Source organism: Festucalex cinctus, chromosome 21 (genome assembly GCF_051991245.1).
Source record: "Festucalex cinctus isolate MCC-2025b chromosome 21, RoL_Fcin_1.0, whole genome shotgun sequence".
Lineage (NCBI taxonomy): Eukaryota > Metazoa > Chordata > Actinopteri > Syngnathiformes > Syngnathidae > Festucalex > Festucalex cinctus.
The window spans coordinates 3155049-3171726 of NC_135431.1; the positions used below are offsets into that span (position 1 = coordinate 3155049).

The 16678-nt window shown below is 37.9% G+C and overlaps 3 protein-coding genes across 5 annotated transcripts; 2 read left to right on the forward strand and 1 right to left on the reverse strand.

The window, feature by feature from the left end:
* The first annotated feature begins 5567 nt into the window (after positions 1 to 5567).
* On the forward strand, positions 5568 to 9328 carry LOC144010220 (uncharacterized). The gene is made up of 6 exons (XM_077510432.1): positions 5568 to 5945; positions 6172 to 6260; positions 6362 to 6436; positions 7520 to 7554; positions 7647 to 7718; positions 8771 to 9328. The coding sequence occupies exons 2-6, from the start codon at positions 6198 to 6200 to the stop codon at positions 8838 to 8840; spliced, it is 315 nt and encodes a 104-aa protein (XP_077366558.1). The 5' UTR covers positions 5568 to 5945; positions 6172 to 6197; the 3' UTR covers positions 8841 to 9328.
* A 443-nt stretch (positions 9329 to 9771) lies between these two features.
* mtfr2 (mitochondrial fission regulator 2) lies at positions 9772 to 14823 on the reverse strand. The gene is given in 7 exon segments (XM_077510428.1): positions 9772 to 10224; positions 11285 to 11468; positions 11551 to 12098; positions 12100 to 12228; positions 13173 to 13277; positions 13374 to 13498; positions 14040 to 14823. Coding segments are annotated over 7 exon segments (1197 nt in total). The 5' UTR covers positions 14101 to 14823; the 3' UTR covers positions 9772 to 10179.
* armc1l (armadillo repeat containing 1, like) lies at positions 14118 to 16576 on the forward strand. Of its 3 annotated transcripts, none has more exons than XM_077510431.1 (7): positions 14118 to 14243; positions 14481 to 14646; positions 14737 to 14828; positions 15049 to 15226; positions 15337 to 15453; positions 15529 to 15603; positions 15675 to 16576. In XM_077510431.1, exons 2-7 carry the CDS (start codon positions 14494 to 14496, stop codon positions 15873 to 15875), a joined length of 816 nt encoding a protein of 271 aa, XP_077366557.1. In that variant the 5' UTR covers positions 14118 to 14243; positions 14481 to 14493; the 3' UTR covers positions 15876 to 16576. The 3 variants fall into 3 exon arrangements, with proteins under 3 accessions (XP_077366557.1, XP_077366555.1, XP_077366556.1); XM_077510429.1 differs by lacking the exon at positions 14118 to 14243 and adding an exon at positions 14247 to 14365; XM_077510430.1 differs by lacking the exon at positions 14118 to 14243 and adding an exon at positions 14247 to 14365 and having other exon boundaries at positions 15529 to 15576.
* The last annotated feature ends 102 nt before the right edge of the window (positions 16577 to 16678 follow it).

A 16678-nucleotide genomic window follows, 5' to 3' on the forward strand; every position in this document is an offset into this window, starting at 1 on the left:
CGCGAGTGGAGGCCAAACTGAAAACGGCTTGTTGACAACAGCAACAGACGCACTCGACCCGCCAGACGCTCCCACCAATTATGGCGGGGAAGTCAGTCAATATTTCCTTTTTTTTTTTTTTACAGCAAAAAGGTCGGAATTCAGTGTAGTACCACATTTTGCCACAAAACGCCGGGCAGCACTGAGCTCAAATGACGGAGATGCAGCAGAAGAAGAGGCAGAGAAGGTCCCCTGCTAAACTCAAGTAAGATTTGTTGTTCAGGCTGCTCGATTATGAGAAAAAAAAAATATTCATCACAATTATTTTGGTAGTAGTTAAAATCATGATTATTGAAATGGGACCAAACAAGAAAACATAAAAAATATTACGACAAATTATTTAAAACACTATAATTCACTTCAATTAAATTAAAATAACGAAATTACTAAAAATAATTTGAATGAATAAATATTCCTTTTGGACCAACCGATATTCATGAACTATTTTTTTTTTAAATACAAAAATATGGTTTTCTTGGAATTGACTTGCTATCCACTTGTAAAATTGCCATTGAGCTGTTGCAACATTTAAATTACTGTAATTTCATGACATCACTCAAGTATGCTAATGTGCATGTATCAAAATAACCCAAAAAAATTATTAATTGTTGAATTGATTTGCCAATTTTGTCACCCTGTAGTGTAATAGTGGAAATGGTAATTGAATTTCAAGTCTTTGTACAACCCTTTGATGCTCATTTCTGTTATATTACGTTAGCATTAAGCTAGCAGACTTTTGTTCGACAAAATGATATGTTGAATGATTCTCTTTTGGTTGGTTTATGGGTCACTTTTACCGTCAACTTGAACTCGGAGTGACAAATAAACAGCTTGAAGCAAGCACACTTGACCTCTTTTTTTTTTTTGGAGGGTTCACTGTACTGTAAAAAAAAATGCAGGGGTGGGGGCCGGTGTTTACAAAACGCAAGTGCAGCATTTTGCAGGTTGATGAGGGAGATGTTTATCAGCACGCTTTGTTGTTTCAGAGGGAGTGGTGCCTTCACTGTCTTTTTTTTGGGGGGGGGGGGCTGTAAACCAAAAAAAAAAATGGGGGGGGGTTGTCTGTTTGGAGTGTCAATATTTACAGTGTGTGTAATGATGAGCTTGAATGCAAGTCAAACGTCACACATGATGAATGCTGGAAAAATAAGTTGTTTGCTTTAGCGCTCAATTGTACCAAGAAAAAAAAAATAAAAAAAGAAAAGTCAGCAAGTACATTTACTCGAGTAAACTTACTGTGACGGCGCACGACAATTTTGCATCCTATGTAATGTCATTAGTTGACTCGAAAGATGATAAAAAAAAAAAAATGAAAAATCCAATTGAAAACAATTCACAGTTGACAAAAAAATAAAATAAAAAAATGTTTTGTTTTGACTGGGGATTTTCACAAAACTGTTTTCAAAAATGCTCACCCCCTATCCTGGGTCAAAATGACCCGGTGACTTGACATTGCAACCAAAAGAAGTGTTGCGATTGTTTACACAGTCTGATATACATTGAGGATAATCATAAGTTCAAATTGCTCATGAACAAATTCACGTGACCTCTCGGGCATGGGGTCAAACTGACCCATAGACTTCATAAATTCCATCATTTTCATTAATATATCATATATATGAGTTCGATGAATTGACTTAAGTTTAGACCGTCTCAGTTTTGAAAAATGACTTTCAACGTTTCTTGGGTCAATTTGACCCACAAGAGCATAAGCCAGGTAATAAGTGACCAACAAACTGCTTTTTATTTGCATTGCAAATGAGGCATGCAAATGAGGGCAGAGTACAAGAATGTCGATTGCGCAAACTCGGCATCACACTGAAGCCCTTTTTAGTATTTTCTGATTTTAATCTGCTTTTTTTTTTGTCTCCTTTCGTTGATTGAGAAGCATGTGCACTTTTTCACTCTACTTTGCTGCCACCTGGTGGCCACTCGCTACACACATAACATTATCTTAAAAAAAAAAAAAAAATGGAGGTTAAAAAATATGATATTGATGCAAATATTTTTATTGTTCACAGTAACTAGAGAACAATTGATTATTATATTAGGAAATTTTTTTTTCGACAGTCAAGTAAATTTGAGGCTTCATCTGTAATAACAGCAGAAAGTGACATAAAATAAATGTAAATATTTACCGATTGTTTTTATTGCACAACATAAAATATTTCTCAAAACATTTTGTAGCATTGCTTTTTAGTTTTTGAAAGTTTTTGGGAAAAAAATAAAAAGCAAAAAAATATTTAAAAAAAAAACAAAAAAAATATTAAAAGCAAAAAATTTATTTTTGGAAAAAAAAATAATAAAAGGACTGACATGTAAAATGTAAATAAAATAAAATAAAATAAAAATATTTGCTAAAATTGCACCAATACACAATATTTATAAATATTGTACTGTCAATTGACATTTTAATTGTGGAAAATTCAGAGTAAAAAAATAAAAAATAAATAAATAAAATAAAAAGTTGGGTCTAAATAAAAAAGGCCTTGCCTATTCTCTCTGCACTTGAGCAGCTGAAGGTGAACGGGGAAAGCGCAATGTGGGCAGTTGCAAAAGTCTTCCAAAAAAGTTGTTAAGGCCATCGTTCGTACAGGAAACGCAAATGAAACGTAACAACCGCTTCAATGTGTCATCAAGCGCAAGCGTTTGCTTTTTTTCTTCTTCACGTCAGCTGTCAACAAGTTATGTGTTCACTTTTTTTTTTTTTTTTTAGCTTCTTCAGTGAAACGTAAGAGCACTTACATGTTTAGAAATAAACAGAAGTTCTGATGATAAGTGCATAAGATGCACATCTGCATCTCACTTCATGAGCATATTGTATGTTAACATGTTTAAATGTAAAAAAAATAATTAAGACAAAATTATTTGGAAAAAGTACAAAAGTAATAATTGAAATTGCAATTGAATTTCAATTAATTGCACAGGCCTACTTAAAAGTGAAAAACAAATAGTTTTTAAGATTGTATTCAAATGTATTGCACTGCAATTAAAAGTTAAAAATTACTGGAAAAAAAAACAAAAAAAAACAAAAAAAAACAAACAAACATTTACTGTACTGCAATTGAGTCTACCACTAGAGGGAGCCCTCATTGCACACTGACAATCACTGCCGATATTTTTCAATACATTCCAACTGAATTTTTCTTGAGATGATCAAATTTGGGCTTCTAACAGACTCAAATTGAGATGCTAACGATGAGTGAGAAGATGTTATAAATGATCATGATGCTGACCCGATGCTCGCGCACATTTGATAGCGCTGGCAAAAAAAATAAAAATAATAATAATAATTTGCAACTCTTTGGGGCTCATTTGCTACCAGTTATGTCATTCACCCAAAATGGCTGCTTCAAACCAAAATGGCAAATGGCTGACTTCCTGTTCTATCTCACGCATGGGTGTTTTTTTTTTTTTTTTTTTGGGTGTGTGACCTTGCATTTTTTGTTCCAAACTTGTGTCAGGGACTGTAACTTTTCCCCCCGTTTCCGAAACTCCACAAAATAATCGTCAAATTTTGACATGATGTTCACCCGCATAAGACTCCGAAAGCAAATTAGCAATTTAGCATCTCCCATCTGTCAACAATACCCGATTCCGATAGGGGCCGAATTAGGGTTTCCACCAATTTGTAGCATCGTTTCATAGAATGGGCCCTTTTTTTTTTTTTACGAATCAATTAATCAAGTTATGATTTACATATGAGGTGTTCGCATTTTTTTTTTTAAAGAAGTTGCTGAAGAAATCCGACATCAAACCAGTGTTGCAGAACAAACTAACGTGAACTAACCATTTGTTGTTGTATACGCTGCCATCTGTTAGTGCACGTCAGCGCCATCTGATGTTCCAGCTGTGATGTTCATGGCAGAGGGGCTAAAAAAGAAGAAAAAAACAAACAAAACTGGGTCATGCAACATTCTGGCAACATTGCTCGACGGGCAGCACAGTAATCACAAGCATTCCACGTGCTCCTATTTGGAGGTCTTTTTTTTTTTTTTTTAATCCATTTTTCCCTGAAAGCTGTGTTTGTACCAAAACAGGAAAATAAATCATAATTGAAAGATGACGACGATACCTCAAGGTTTGATCACTGCTGAGACGCGTTCCTGAGGCTCGTTCCAAACGGGGGGCCGCGATCACGCGTCCCGATGGGAGGTCGGCTATTTATAAGCGTTCATAATTACTGTACCCTTCATTAGAGTGCGTGTAAATATACTCCCGTGTTCCAGAAAAACACGTTTAAATCATGCTGCTATATTTGTCATTATCATGACATTCAGGTGACACACAGATATCACACACTACTAATTATTATATTTCAGTGGTGCCTCGAGCTAACTATGATTTATTCAAGATGTGAACTGTCATTCAGACTACTTTTTTGTCCACATTTTGCACATATTTCAAATGTCATTTTTGTCACACACCTGGATAGGAAGTGTGGTCGGTCCTATGTGGCCCCCAGAAGAACTGATGAAAAATTGTGGCCCCCCTCCATGATCATCTTGGTTTAACATCTGGTGGGGGGCATCTGGAAAAGAGCATAGACAGCTGTAGGCACGAATGGAGATGCGGGTGTTGGTCCATAATTTTGCATTCAATAAACATCTTTGTACACTCAATTGTTGTCTAACAAACCACACACAGTCCAAAGGAAGTTAAAAAAATACAATACGTATATTTATTTAAACATAAAGTACGAAACAGAAGTAAAACAACGCTTGGTTGTATGTAAATAGAACAATTTAAAAACAAAAATAAGTCGAACGATGAGAAGTCACCACCAGTTTCCGGGTGGGCGTACACCGGAGTTTACGTCACAAAGCAAAAGACAAGTGGCGCGCGAAATGCGGAAGTAAAACCATACATAGATTCCCCACGTGTTGAATGGGAGTCGTTCAACTAGATTGAATGTTGCATGTTAAACAACCAAACAAGTACATAAATTTATCTCGGTGACCCACAAAGCCAAAATTAACACACTTACCTCCGTGACACGCCGTCTCGTGTCGAGGTAGTGGTCTTGCTCATAACGCCAAACATGAACAGAACACGTTGCATTAGTTTCGTTTGTATGGTCCCCTCACGCCACCTACAGCTCGACTCATGGAACTACAACAAAGCGGTTTCTTTCTGCATTTTTCATCTCAACACAAAAAAAAAAAAAAAAAAAAAAAAAAAAAACTTATTTATGGAGGCAAGCAAGTGGCACGTGACGTCACACGGTTGTGGGCCACACCGAAATCCTGAAAAATGTCTAACCATTCGCCTTATAACTTTTAACAGAAAACTGTGATAGATAGTGGATGTTAAAAAAAAAAAAAAAAAAAGTCTACACACCCCTGTTTAAATGCCTGTTTCTAATGATAATTGTTCAAATGCTAACATCTACATAGAATTAATGCAGAGTGACAAAGATTTTGACTTTTTGACCTTTGGTCATATATAAATACTAACATGCTACCAGTTGCTATGCTAGGCTTTAACATTGTACCTTCTTGTTTCTAATGACATGATGACAAAGCTGAATTTATCAAAAACTGCTCAAACAGATAAACGGATTTGATCACACTTTAGTTTCTACAGAGAACAGCTCAAAAAGCTAACATGCTAACAGTTGCTATCGCGCCATCTAGCAACGCATTGTGCCAGGTGGATTGGCAGAGCAGGTTATTCGAGAATTTTGTGAGATTTTGTTGGCAGCAGGTTTAAGGAAGCAGATAGTCTTGCAAAGCATTGCAAGTGAGCATCTGTTTCTTCTTTTTTTGCATAATCACACACCACTTCCTGGAAACTTAACTCTTGACATTTGTCACCGGGCTGACGAGAGTCAAGTGAACGTTAACTTCACTTTTTCTTCCGTCAACTTGTGAGAAAGTGATTCAACTCCGGACTCAAGACAACAGGCAAGTCTTTTTTTTTCTCCTTTTCTTTTTTAATAAAGCTAGAACAGTGTCGTCAGTTTATAGTTACGTTATATCGAGATTGTGTTTCTGAAGTGACAAAAATGTATCTAAAATGACATAGAACAAAGACAAAGTGATATATTTAAATATTTTATATACATTATTATATTTTTTACTATACTATATACCAAGAAAGAATATTGAAACAATACTTAATACATTGTAGTGTCACACGTGACACGATGAAGGCGCATGCTCCGGAAATATTTTGGGCAAAGGACAAACAAAGCGATGGCGGGCGACGCAACACTGAAGGTGAGGACGATCGTTTAAATTCCGATTCGTATGAAACACGTCATTATGTCATTATGTGTTGCATAAACTGATGACTGAAGCTTAGTCACGTTTCTTTTTAGTTCTCCGTCGAGTGCGTGGACGAGCCGCTCGGACGTTCTGGCGTCATCGTGTACGGACGTCGAACGTTTGAGATGGTGAGAATTTTTTATTATTATTTTTTTCACGTGCAAAGTTGTTGATAAATTTCTTAATTAATTTACTACTGTAAACCTTGCGACATAACTTTCATTTTACGTCACACTCTTTAGTTTATCCGGGCACTATTCCTAATTGTTCAAATGCTAAAATGCTAACAGCTGCTATGCTAAAGCAGAACGAAGCACATGGAGGAAGCTCGATCAGGATTTTGCATCATGCACTTTTGAAACATCGGGTAACATTTCAAATGAGAGTTGATCTAATTGTCAAATATTAACCGTTGCTATGTTTTCATGAAGCAAGACAGCAATTTGAGTCGGGCAGATTGAACATGTTCTTTGGCCTGCTAGCTTGAATGAGAAACTGAGCTTATGCTAACAAGTTATCAGCTAGTTTTAGGACAACAATTCAGGATTTTTTTTTTTAGGTAATTGATTAATCGGTCAATTATTTCTTTAATTAACTGATGAATTGAATTAAAACATCTTTTTTATTACATGACTTAGAATTGAGAAGTACAGTACAGAAAATGCACAAATTTTGGTTACCGGTTTGGTCTGCAACATCCGTCAGAAAATGTTGGATCATTGTTTTTCCAATGTAAAAGCAGACATTTGCAAATGTCTCATTTTGATCAAATGGAAGCTTCTGGATCATTTTAACAATAGCTCTAAATGATGAATCCATCAAAAATAAGACTAATCAATGTTGTTCCACTTCTCCAGAACACACAAAGGCAACTGAACGAGGAGGAGATTGGGCCACAAATCTTAACGAGAGTCGATCGAGTCGACGAGGTTAACGTAGCAAGAAGGCAAACTGCGGTGCAAAAAAACCTCAAAAACAAATTGAAATTAATTATTTTTACGTAACTAAACTTTTGGTTGGCTGCGATTTCCAATGAGAACTGATAAGACGGCTATTTCTACTGAAAGCTAATCAATGCTAACATGCTAACATTTGGTATGCAGGTACTATTTCCGTGCTAGCGTTACGCTAACAGATGGAAATAAGTTTTTCAAGATGAAAACAAAAAATTTTGCGTCTTCATAACATACTCACAATTTGCGTTCACACAGGTGGTGATTCCGAGAACACCTGACGGACACAACAGGTCAACATCATTGATAACTTGCCGCAGTTTTTTTTTTTTTTTACAGCTGTCATTTACGAGCGCTACCAACTAACTGGATGTTGTTTTTACAGCTCTGTTGTCTGTTTTCACACACCGGCCCATTCAGAGGATGGCAACAACATGGAGGAGGATCAACACAGCTGGTAAGAGTGCTGGACACACACACACACACACACACACACACACGTCCATAGATCACATACGCCATTACAAACAACTTTCATAACAGTATCACACAATTCCTTTAAAGAACTTCCACATATTTGTGTTGGTGTTCTCTGCTGAGGTATTCACCCCCCCCCCACTTATTTTTGCCGTCTAAAGAATTGGGGCGCCGCTGCGTGACCCGTCAGTCCTCCGTCAACTGTCTTTTTATTTTCCTTGAAACCAAAAAATGAATTTTGTTTCTCTGCGCTTGTGACAAGGACAATAAAATTAGATTTCCATTTTTAACGGCCCGCAGGAAGTTGGTTGCTCGTCCTGTAGCTTGTAAAGTTCAATATGTATTTTAAATTTTTTAAAATACATTTAGTTTTAAAACTTTTCTTTTTTTTTTTTAAAAATGAAAAAGCATAATTAAAAGCATTGCCTATTCCATTTTAAGCTTATGGCAGTGCTCAATAAAAAGTGATATTTTGTACATTTTTTTTTTAAATCAGATTAATCACATCATAGAATTTTGATTAATCACTTAATTAAAAAGGCTTTTTTTTTATTCAATTTTTTTTTTCATCCACCAAATTTGTTGTGTTAATTTTTTCAACATAAAAAAAAATTACCCCAAAAGTTTGACATGAAAAAATATTCTGAATGTCACACACAAACATTTATTAAATATTTTTACTTTAATGCATGTTGTTATGTTTATTGCTCAAACACAAATTGTGCTACCTTTTAAGTATAAATTAATAGTGTCATTAATTTGTGGGAATACATGCAATAATTTTTTTGTGATTAATTAATTATTTAACGCTTTAACTTTGGCAGCACTAATATTTTGTCGAATTCTGCATCATGATTTTACATTAGGAAATAAGTAGTGTCAAATGTTTAATTTTAAAAATAAAGGCCATTTAAAAAGAAACAATCAATCACGTCTTAGAATATTCAAATCTATTATTTGGTTGCAAGATGGTGATGATGTTGCCAATCAAAACTGAGCGATAAAGTGACTCATATTTTGTCTTCCCGACAGCACAGAGGATGGCGGCGGCGGCGGCGGCGGCGGCCCAGAGGACGACAAAGACAACACTGAAGACGACTAACTCGTCCTTTTGTTGAACCCTAAACAACAACAACAACAACAACAAAAGAAGCTTTTTCTTTATCTTTCAAACGGCATTAATGACATTTCAAGCTCAATGTGTGACTTTATCCTATTCAGGTATGTGTAGTAGCACTATATAACTAACAACTGTTGGGTGAAAAGTAACCCAAATATGGTTAAAAAATGGACAGATCCACTTTATGGGTCAATTTGACCCAACTTTCTGGGTTGTTTGATACAAAAATGAGCCCAATTCTTTTGAGCCAAGTCACGGATCTGACCAATATTTATGATTTTTTATTTTTATTTTTTTTACACTAAAAGATCTATTTCTTGACTCAAAGACTGCTCCATTTTTGACCCATAGCTGTGTTATTTTTAACACCACTGTTTTTAGAGTGTAGAAATATTCCGTAGTTTCATGAAACACAGAGTACCAGCATGTACTGTATATTTAACTTAATAAAGTTCTCTGTGAAAAACGAAGGCATTTTTTTTTTGCTCGTATGTCAAGGCACCACTCAACAAACAACAACTGAATAACTAGACTAAAGTGCAATTTCTGGAGAAATTGCGTGGGAATGCTGAAAGCTGAATGCTAAGATTTGAATGGATGTGGAATGCTTATGAATTAAATTGAGAGATAAATTATGAAATGATGACCTCCTAGTTATTGCACAATACACTTTACCAACTGTGCCAACGAGCAGTGTCAGACGCCTGGTAATGATGATAAGTCATATGTACGGAAGTGGGCGTGGAAAGTGATACTTAGAAAAACTTCAATGTCTGTCCCATTGAAAATGAATGGAGGAAAGTTGATATGAGATGTTAAATTGTGCAAATACTGTAAGTAATGATACATATACACTGGGAGACGTGAATTTTTGAAGCGAGTTGAAATTTGAACAGTGAAAAGTATTGTGTGAGAGTTATTACACGGCAAAAATTGTGGAGAATAAAAATCACAATAACATATGTGGGAATGCTTCAGAATTCCCACAATAACTAATCACTTTTTTTTTTTTAACTCTTTTAATAGAGTAAAACAAACCAAGATGTAAATAGATGCAAATAGATGCATTTTTGGGGACAAGAATGAATTGATATTATAATAATTGATCTCACCCGACAAATAAACACACAACATACAGTCGAACTGAAAACCATTCGTCGCATCAACTTGAACTGAAAATGTGGACTTCAAGTTTATCGTTACGACAACGTGTAACATCCAACCGAAGATCGAGGCGAGCGCTCGTGCAAAAAGTGAAAACTTCAAATAAAACCTGAACAGCCGTGCGAGTCGGAGACTCGGTAACAGACGTGGCGGCCGATCACAAATGGAAACGCGTCTGGCTGCGTCGAGCGTGGTGGGACATCTGCAACACAAATTCCACAATATCATATGCGCGCAGATTTCAACATCTCATGAAATATGTTAAGACGCCGTCGACAAAAAACCCCCCCAATATTTTCTTTTAAATATATTTGATGACATGTGATGACCAGGGTTATTCTAGTTTTGGAATTTTTCATTAGAGTTAGTTTTGAGTTTCTTTTTTTTTTTTTTTTTTTTTATTTAGTTAGTTTTAATTAGTTGTTATTAGTTTTTATTAATTAATAAATGCTTTGGTTTAGTTTAGTTTTAGTTAGTTTCAGTCTTAGCTTTAGTGTTTTATTAATTTAGTTAGTTTTAATTAGTTTTAATTAATTAATAAATGCTTTGGTTTAGTTTAGTTTTAGTTAGTTTCAGTATTAGCTTTAGTTTTTGTTTTTTTTTGTTTTTTTATGTGTGTTACTTCACCACATTGTTTTCCTTCAAGACAAATAAATCAAAATGTTGAAAATAAAATAGAAATATTTTCCAAAATATATTTCAATAATATTGATTTTTGTGTTTTTTTTGTTTCCATAAAATATTTTTGTTCCAATAAAGCTAAAAAAAAAAAATTAAATATAAAATCTTAAATAAATGGATTGCAAACAAAATAAAATACATGAAACACATCAATTCATACAAAAAAAAAATTAATTTTTTCTATTATTTTTTTACTTTATTTCTATGGAGGACTTAATGTGAATTAAAAACAAACTAACCTCTGAGACTTTTATAAAATAATAAAACTTTACATAAATGGATACAAACGAAATAAAATACAGGAAACAAATCAATTAATACAAAAATGTATTCTTTCTATTATTTTCCTATTTTTTTTTAACTTTGTCTCTATGGAGGACTTCATGTGGAAAAAATAAAAATAAAAATAACCGCTGAGACTTTTTTAAAATAATAAAACCTTAACTAAATGTATTACAAACAAAATAAAATACATGAAACAAATCAATTCATACAAAAAAAATGTTATTATTATTTTATTAGTTTTTAACTTTGTCTCTATGGAGGACTTAACAAAAAAAAATTCAAATTGCTGTCCAAACCTTGGGCGTGTCTGGACTCCCGAATGGCGAGCTGTCCAGCGAATTCTCTTTGTCGGAGGAATTGTTGTGGCGATTCTGCGCAAACTTCCTCTTGAGAGCCTCGGCGATCAGAGCCGCCGGGTCCTTGCCGACGGCTCCGCCCCCTTTGCTGCGCCTCCGCCGGACCGGCGTGCCCCCAGGCGATCTGCACCGCCGTACGAAAAATAAAAAAAATCATTATCAAATGTGACATCAAGCATTAAATCGAGCTTTGAATGTGCTTTGACCTGTCGACGGCTCGCAGCTTGACTTGGTTCAAGTCTTTGAGCACATGCAACATGGAGGGCAGGCTCCCGACCGCTCCGATCGGCTTCTCGTCGTCCGCGTCCTTGCGTCGCCGTCGGATCAACTCGGTTACGGACGACGTGTTGGGACACGACGGTGGCGGCGGCGGCGGAGGAGCGGGCGGCGGCGGCGGGGGGGCACATCGAGGAGTGGATTTGAGAGCCGCCGCTCGGACGGGTGACATCACCGGCGTTCCGGCCGCATTATGGGACTCTGTCAGATCAAAAGTGTTGGTTGAAAAAGTTCGAACGTCGAACTACTTTTTCGTACCCGACGCGGCGGTGACGATGGCGGCGATCTGTGCTCGCAGCTTGAGCAGCTCGCTCTCCAGCGCCGAGATCTTCTGCAGGGCTTCCGGCTGCGTCTGTCGTCGTCTCGGCGGCGGCGATCTCCTGGCGTGCGCGTTCGCGAGCGCCCTTGATGGTTTCCGGAAAACGTGCGGGAGGTCAACAAATGATCGCAAGTCGTTTGTTTGCGCTGGCGAATCGGTCACACCTGGTCTTGGCCAAGCCGTCCCCTTCGTCCTCGAGTACCCACAGGACGTCGGCGAATGATGGGATGGCGGGCGTTTCCATGGCAACGTCCACGTTTGTGGGTGGCCTGGAGGTGCGGAGCGGGATCTGGAAAGGTCAGGAAATGAATACGTCGCATAGAAAATTTGGAATTGATGTACATTCTATATTTAAATGAAACATACAGTTTTTATTCGAGGGGAGACTTTTATCTGCACAAAGTTGTAAAATGGTGATTATAAGTACAAATTAAGAGATTTCAAAAATAAATTATGCTTATTAATATTTGAAGTTAGGTGTTTATTAGCAAGGATGTCTACTTGTACATTTTTTATTATTATTTTTTTTAAATATTTATTAGTACAGGTAAGGTGTTCATTAGATGAGACCTTCAATCAAACCAAGACATCAAAAAGGATTCATTGGAAGGCATTCATTAGAATTTTTATTTAATTTAATTTGTTTAATTTTTGTTTATTATTAAGTATTTTAAAGGTCATTCTAAAATTGATATTATTATTATTATTTGAGGCAAGGTGTTTATAAACAAGGAGGCTTTGCACCAAAAATATTTATTAGTACAGGTACGGTGTTAATTATTTGCACAGACATTTTTTCACAAAGTTTATTATCACGAGAGATTTATTTGTTCAGCCGTTCAAAAATAATATTTCTCATAATTGGAGGCAAGGCGTTAAAAATGATTCATTATTAGTACAGGTAAGGCATTTACTAGAGTGGAGGTTTTCATTTGGAAAAGAAATTCTAAAAAAAAATAATAAGAGGCAAGCTGTTTTGACAGCCTTATAAAAAAGATTTTAAAATGCATATTTATTATTATTTGAGGCAAGGTGTTTATTAGCAAGCTGGCCTTTAGTCATACAAATGAAAAATTATTAATGAGTATTCATTATTAGCACAGGTAAACCTCTTTAAGAGACGAGGTCTCATTTATTACAAACATTGTTTCAAAAAATGTTTGGTATTACTGTATAAGAGGTAAAGGTGTTTATTGGAACATAAATCCGTGAAAAATATGGAAGGATGCACACCTGAAAGTAGACCCGTGGCGTGGGCGTCAGAGGAAGGTTGGAGCCGATCATTCTCACGATGCTGCGATACTGGCCACACAGCCGACTGTCCCACACTGGGACCAGCTACACCAAAAGCACACCAAGAGATGATGAATTAAAAAAAATAAAAATAAAAATCCCACCGTTCATTTTCAATCAATAATTATGATCCAAACTCACCATTTCTGGAGGCACTCCAAAATAGTCCAGCACCATGCGAAGCACGTCCAGTGCATCCTCAAGCAAAGACATTGCAGATCCCTTTTTCGGTTGACAGGTCACCTCCAAAGTCACATTGGTCACACCTGACGAAGCACACACACACAATAAACTGCTGCCTTGAGATACGAGTGTGACCCAATTACACAACGTTTTCAAGACACCAACCGTCACTTTGGTACGAGCAGGTAATGGTGGCAGCGAACTCAACTTAACTCACTTCACAAGACAGCAGAACAAGTCTTCTGCTATTTAGCCGTGAATAGCGTAAGAACTACATAATCATCGGGCGCAGCACAACCTACATTCCCCCTCGCCAACCTGCCCTCTGATTCGGATTCCATGCTTGAATAAAACATCTTAAAATACGCCGAAGTCAGCTTTATTGGGTTTAACATAACAAAACGACAAAATTTGAACGTAACATTTATCCATTGAGAGAAAATAACCGCCATAAAACTACAAAAAGAAAATTAACAAAACAGGAACTATAGGAAAATACAAAACCCACCGTGTCTTCTATTTTAAATGACAACGTCCCCCGTTAGCCTTCGTTCAAAACGTTCATTCTGATAGAATTATACGTATTAAAAATGTAAAAGTAAAAAAAAAAAAATAAACTAAAACCTTGTGGCACGCTTATTCGACCCACTGCGGAAGTCTTCCAAAAGTCAAATAAAAATCTCATCGAGTATAAACCTCTCTGATTGGCCAAAAGTGCGACAGCCAATAGAATGCGTTAACGTTGCAGCTCTGTTGACCAATCGCGTGTCACCGCTGTGATCGCCTCCCAAATTTGTATTTGCTTTCCACGAGCTACGTTTTTCTTGGGTAAGAAAATATAACAAAAGTCCACTTCAAATCCCCTTTTAACGCTAACAACTGTCACCACGCCACTATTAATCGCTTGTAACGCCCAGCCTTATGATCACGAACATTGTTAATCCGCTTTTGTAAGTGTTTAAAGTAGTTAGCTTGGTCTGTTAGCCGCAATGCTCCTGCTTTTATCGTTTGAGACGCTTCCTAAAGACATCTGCAAATGGCGCCTGACTTTAAATGTCTATAAAGGTGTTTAGAAAATATGATGGACGCGTTGTCGGTGGTGAGCCAGCTGCGGGATCTGGCCTCGGAGCCGCAGAACCGAGAGGCCATCGTGCAGGACCAAGGCTGCCTCCCCGGGCTGGTCCTCTTCCTGGACCACCAGAGCCCCGAAGTGCTGCTTGCCACTCTCCAGGTCCGCGTCATTGAAAAACGGATACTTGCTATTAACATTAGATGGCGTTACTACAAAGTAATGTCAACTTGGCTAATCTCATCCTGACAGACTCTGCGATACTTGGCCGAGTTGTCCCCAAACATTCCCACCATGAAGAACGAGCTGGGGATGATGGTGAGCTTGGAGAACCTTGTGACTAGGTGACTTTTTTTTTTTTTTTTCCAAGTTTTGTTTTTGTCTAGTGCAAATTTTGGTAATTACCTCGACGCTATTTCCTGGGGAAAAAAACAATCTGAAAAGTGGGGAAAAGTTGATTACGTTTGAAACAGGGTGGAGTGCAAACTGGATATGCAATAGTACATACTTTTTATTGGGCATCTACCCTGTAGTTAGTATAATAAACGTGGATTGCTCACATAGGGACGAGCTGTCTGTCGACATCACCAATTTGGCGAAGGAGGTGTACGGAATTCTCACGGCGCCTCCTCTTCCCGCCCATCGCGCACCTGAGAAGACAAAAAAGTCACAGTTCTTCCTCAACTCATCCAACAAGAAGGCCAAGTGTGTCACCTTGCACATTCAGGGCCTGGACAGCCTTGTGAGTTCCACGTCGGTCGTACCTTGACTTGGACACCCACGTCACTCACCAGGCCACGCCCCTAATTTATGTCCGACAGCGTAATTGCGTTTTGTTTTGTTTTGACGTAGGACCAACGAGGCTTGTGCGAGGAGGCTCTGCTGAAGGTGCGAGGGGTGATCAGCTTCACTTTTCAAATGGCCACCAAGAGATGCACCGTGCGCATTCGCTCCGATTTGCCCGCCGAGGTGACGCGTCGGGGCTTTCGTTTCCACAATTTTTTTTTGTGGAAATATTGCTCACGTTTGATTGTGCCTTGGCAGAGTCTGGCCTCGGCCATCGCCGCCACCAAAGTGTTGTCGGCCCAACAGGTGGTGAAAACTGAGGCGGGAGACGAGGTCAGTCAATTGCACTTTTTTCCCACCGCTGATGCAAGTGATTATTCTTGGCCCCGCCCCCTCCCTTTTAGGTTTTCATCCCCCTGAGCGCCTCGGGAGCAGTGGCGCCGCGCGACTCGGCCCTGCCGGACTACCTCCCCGAGGAGGAGGAGGAGGAGAGGCCGGAGAAGGAGACGGACCGCGCCGTGTCGCGCACCGCCGCCAAGGACGACGCCAGCGGCAGCTGGCTCAACGCCGCCGCCGGTTTCCTCACCAGGACCTTCTACTGGTGACACGCGACCTCAAACGTGTGCCGAGACATTCATGTCATTCGGATGTTTGACCTCGTTCAAGGGGCTTGAAAAACTGTACACTTGGATCATGTAAATATTTTGCTTTTGTTTATAATTGTGGGAATGCTGAAACACTGTTGGAAAAAAAAAAAAAAAAGATTGTTGCAACATGGCTCTGGCTGATCTCTTATACTCTGCTTCCACCTGCTGGCAGTTTCAAAAGGTTCCCAGGGTGAGCAGTATCTCTTATGAAGTAAACATGAAAATATAAATCAATAGTTGCCTGAGATTAAAATGGTTCTAAGTTTACCTTTTATTGGTCGTCAGACTTTGGAAGGAAAAAAAACAAAAAAAAACGGCCGATATATTTGTCAAAATACCGATTTTTCCTGGAAAGCTGCACTAAAATGCCTCCATGTCATCCAAATATACATCTAGTATTTTGACTTAATTATACACAACCACCACAGTTTTGAAATAAAGCAATGAGATGTTCCACTTCGGAATTTTATACAGAATACCTTCGTTTGCCAGGGGGAGCACAAGAGGGGAGGGGGCGGAGCTACAGGCACCATTGTCTAGTATCAAGTCAGTCAAGTCTGCATTGGAAGAGCTTATGTTGCGGATCAACAGCGCCCCCTTAAGTCATGCCATGCTCATTACTTCAAACGTTGGTATTGCGGATGGCTTTTGTACAACCTAACACAAAGGTTTCGTTTTCAGATTAAGATAAAAAAAAAAATTTTTATCTGATTTATTTTTTTTCTTAAAAACTCATTAGCGGAACATTTTTTTTAAACAAA

Bases quoted from the DNA above. Each gene is read 5' to 3' on its own strand.
- LOC144010220 (XM_077510432.1), top strand. From the start codon at position 6,198: ATGCTCCGGAAATATTTTGGGCAAAGGACAAACAAAGCGATGGCGGGC. The intron at 6,437-7,519 runs GTGAGAATTTTT...GCGTTCACACAG, and splicing joins GACGTCGAACGTTTGAGATG to GTGGTGATTCCGAGAACACC. The intron at 7,555-7,646 runs GTCAACATCATT...TTGTTTTTACAG, and splicing joins ACACCTGACGGACACAACAG to CTCTGTTGTCTGTTTTCACA.
- armc1l (XM_077510429.1), top strand. From the start codon at position 14,337: ATGATCACGAACATTGTTAATCCGCTTTT. The intron at 14,647-14,736 runs GTCCGCGTCATT...TCATCCTGACAG, and splicing joins TGCTGCTTGCCACTCTCCAG to ACTCTGCGATACTTGGCCGA. The intron at 15,227-15,336 runs GTGAGTTCCACG...GTTTTGACGTAG, and splicing joins TTCAGGGCCTGGACAGCCTT to GACCAACGAGGCTTGTGCGA.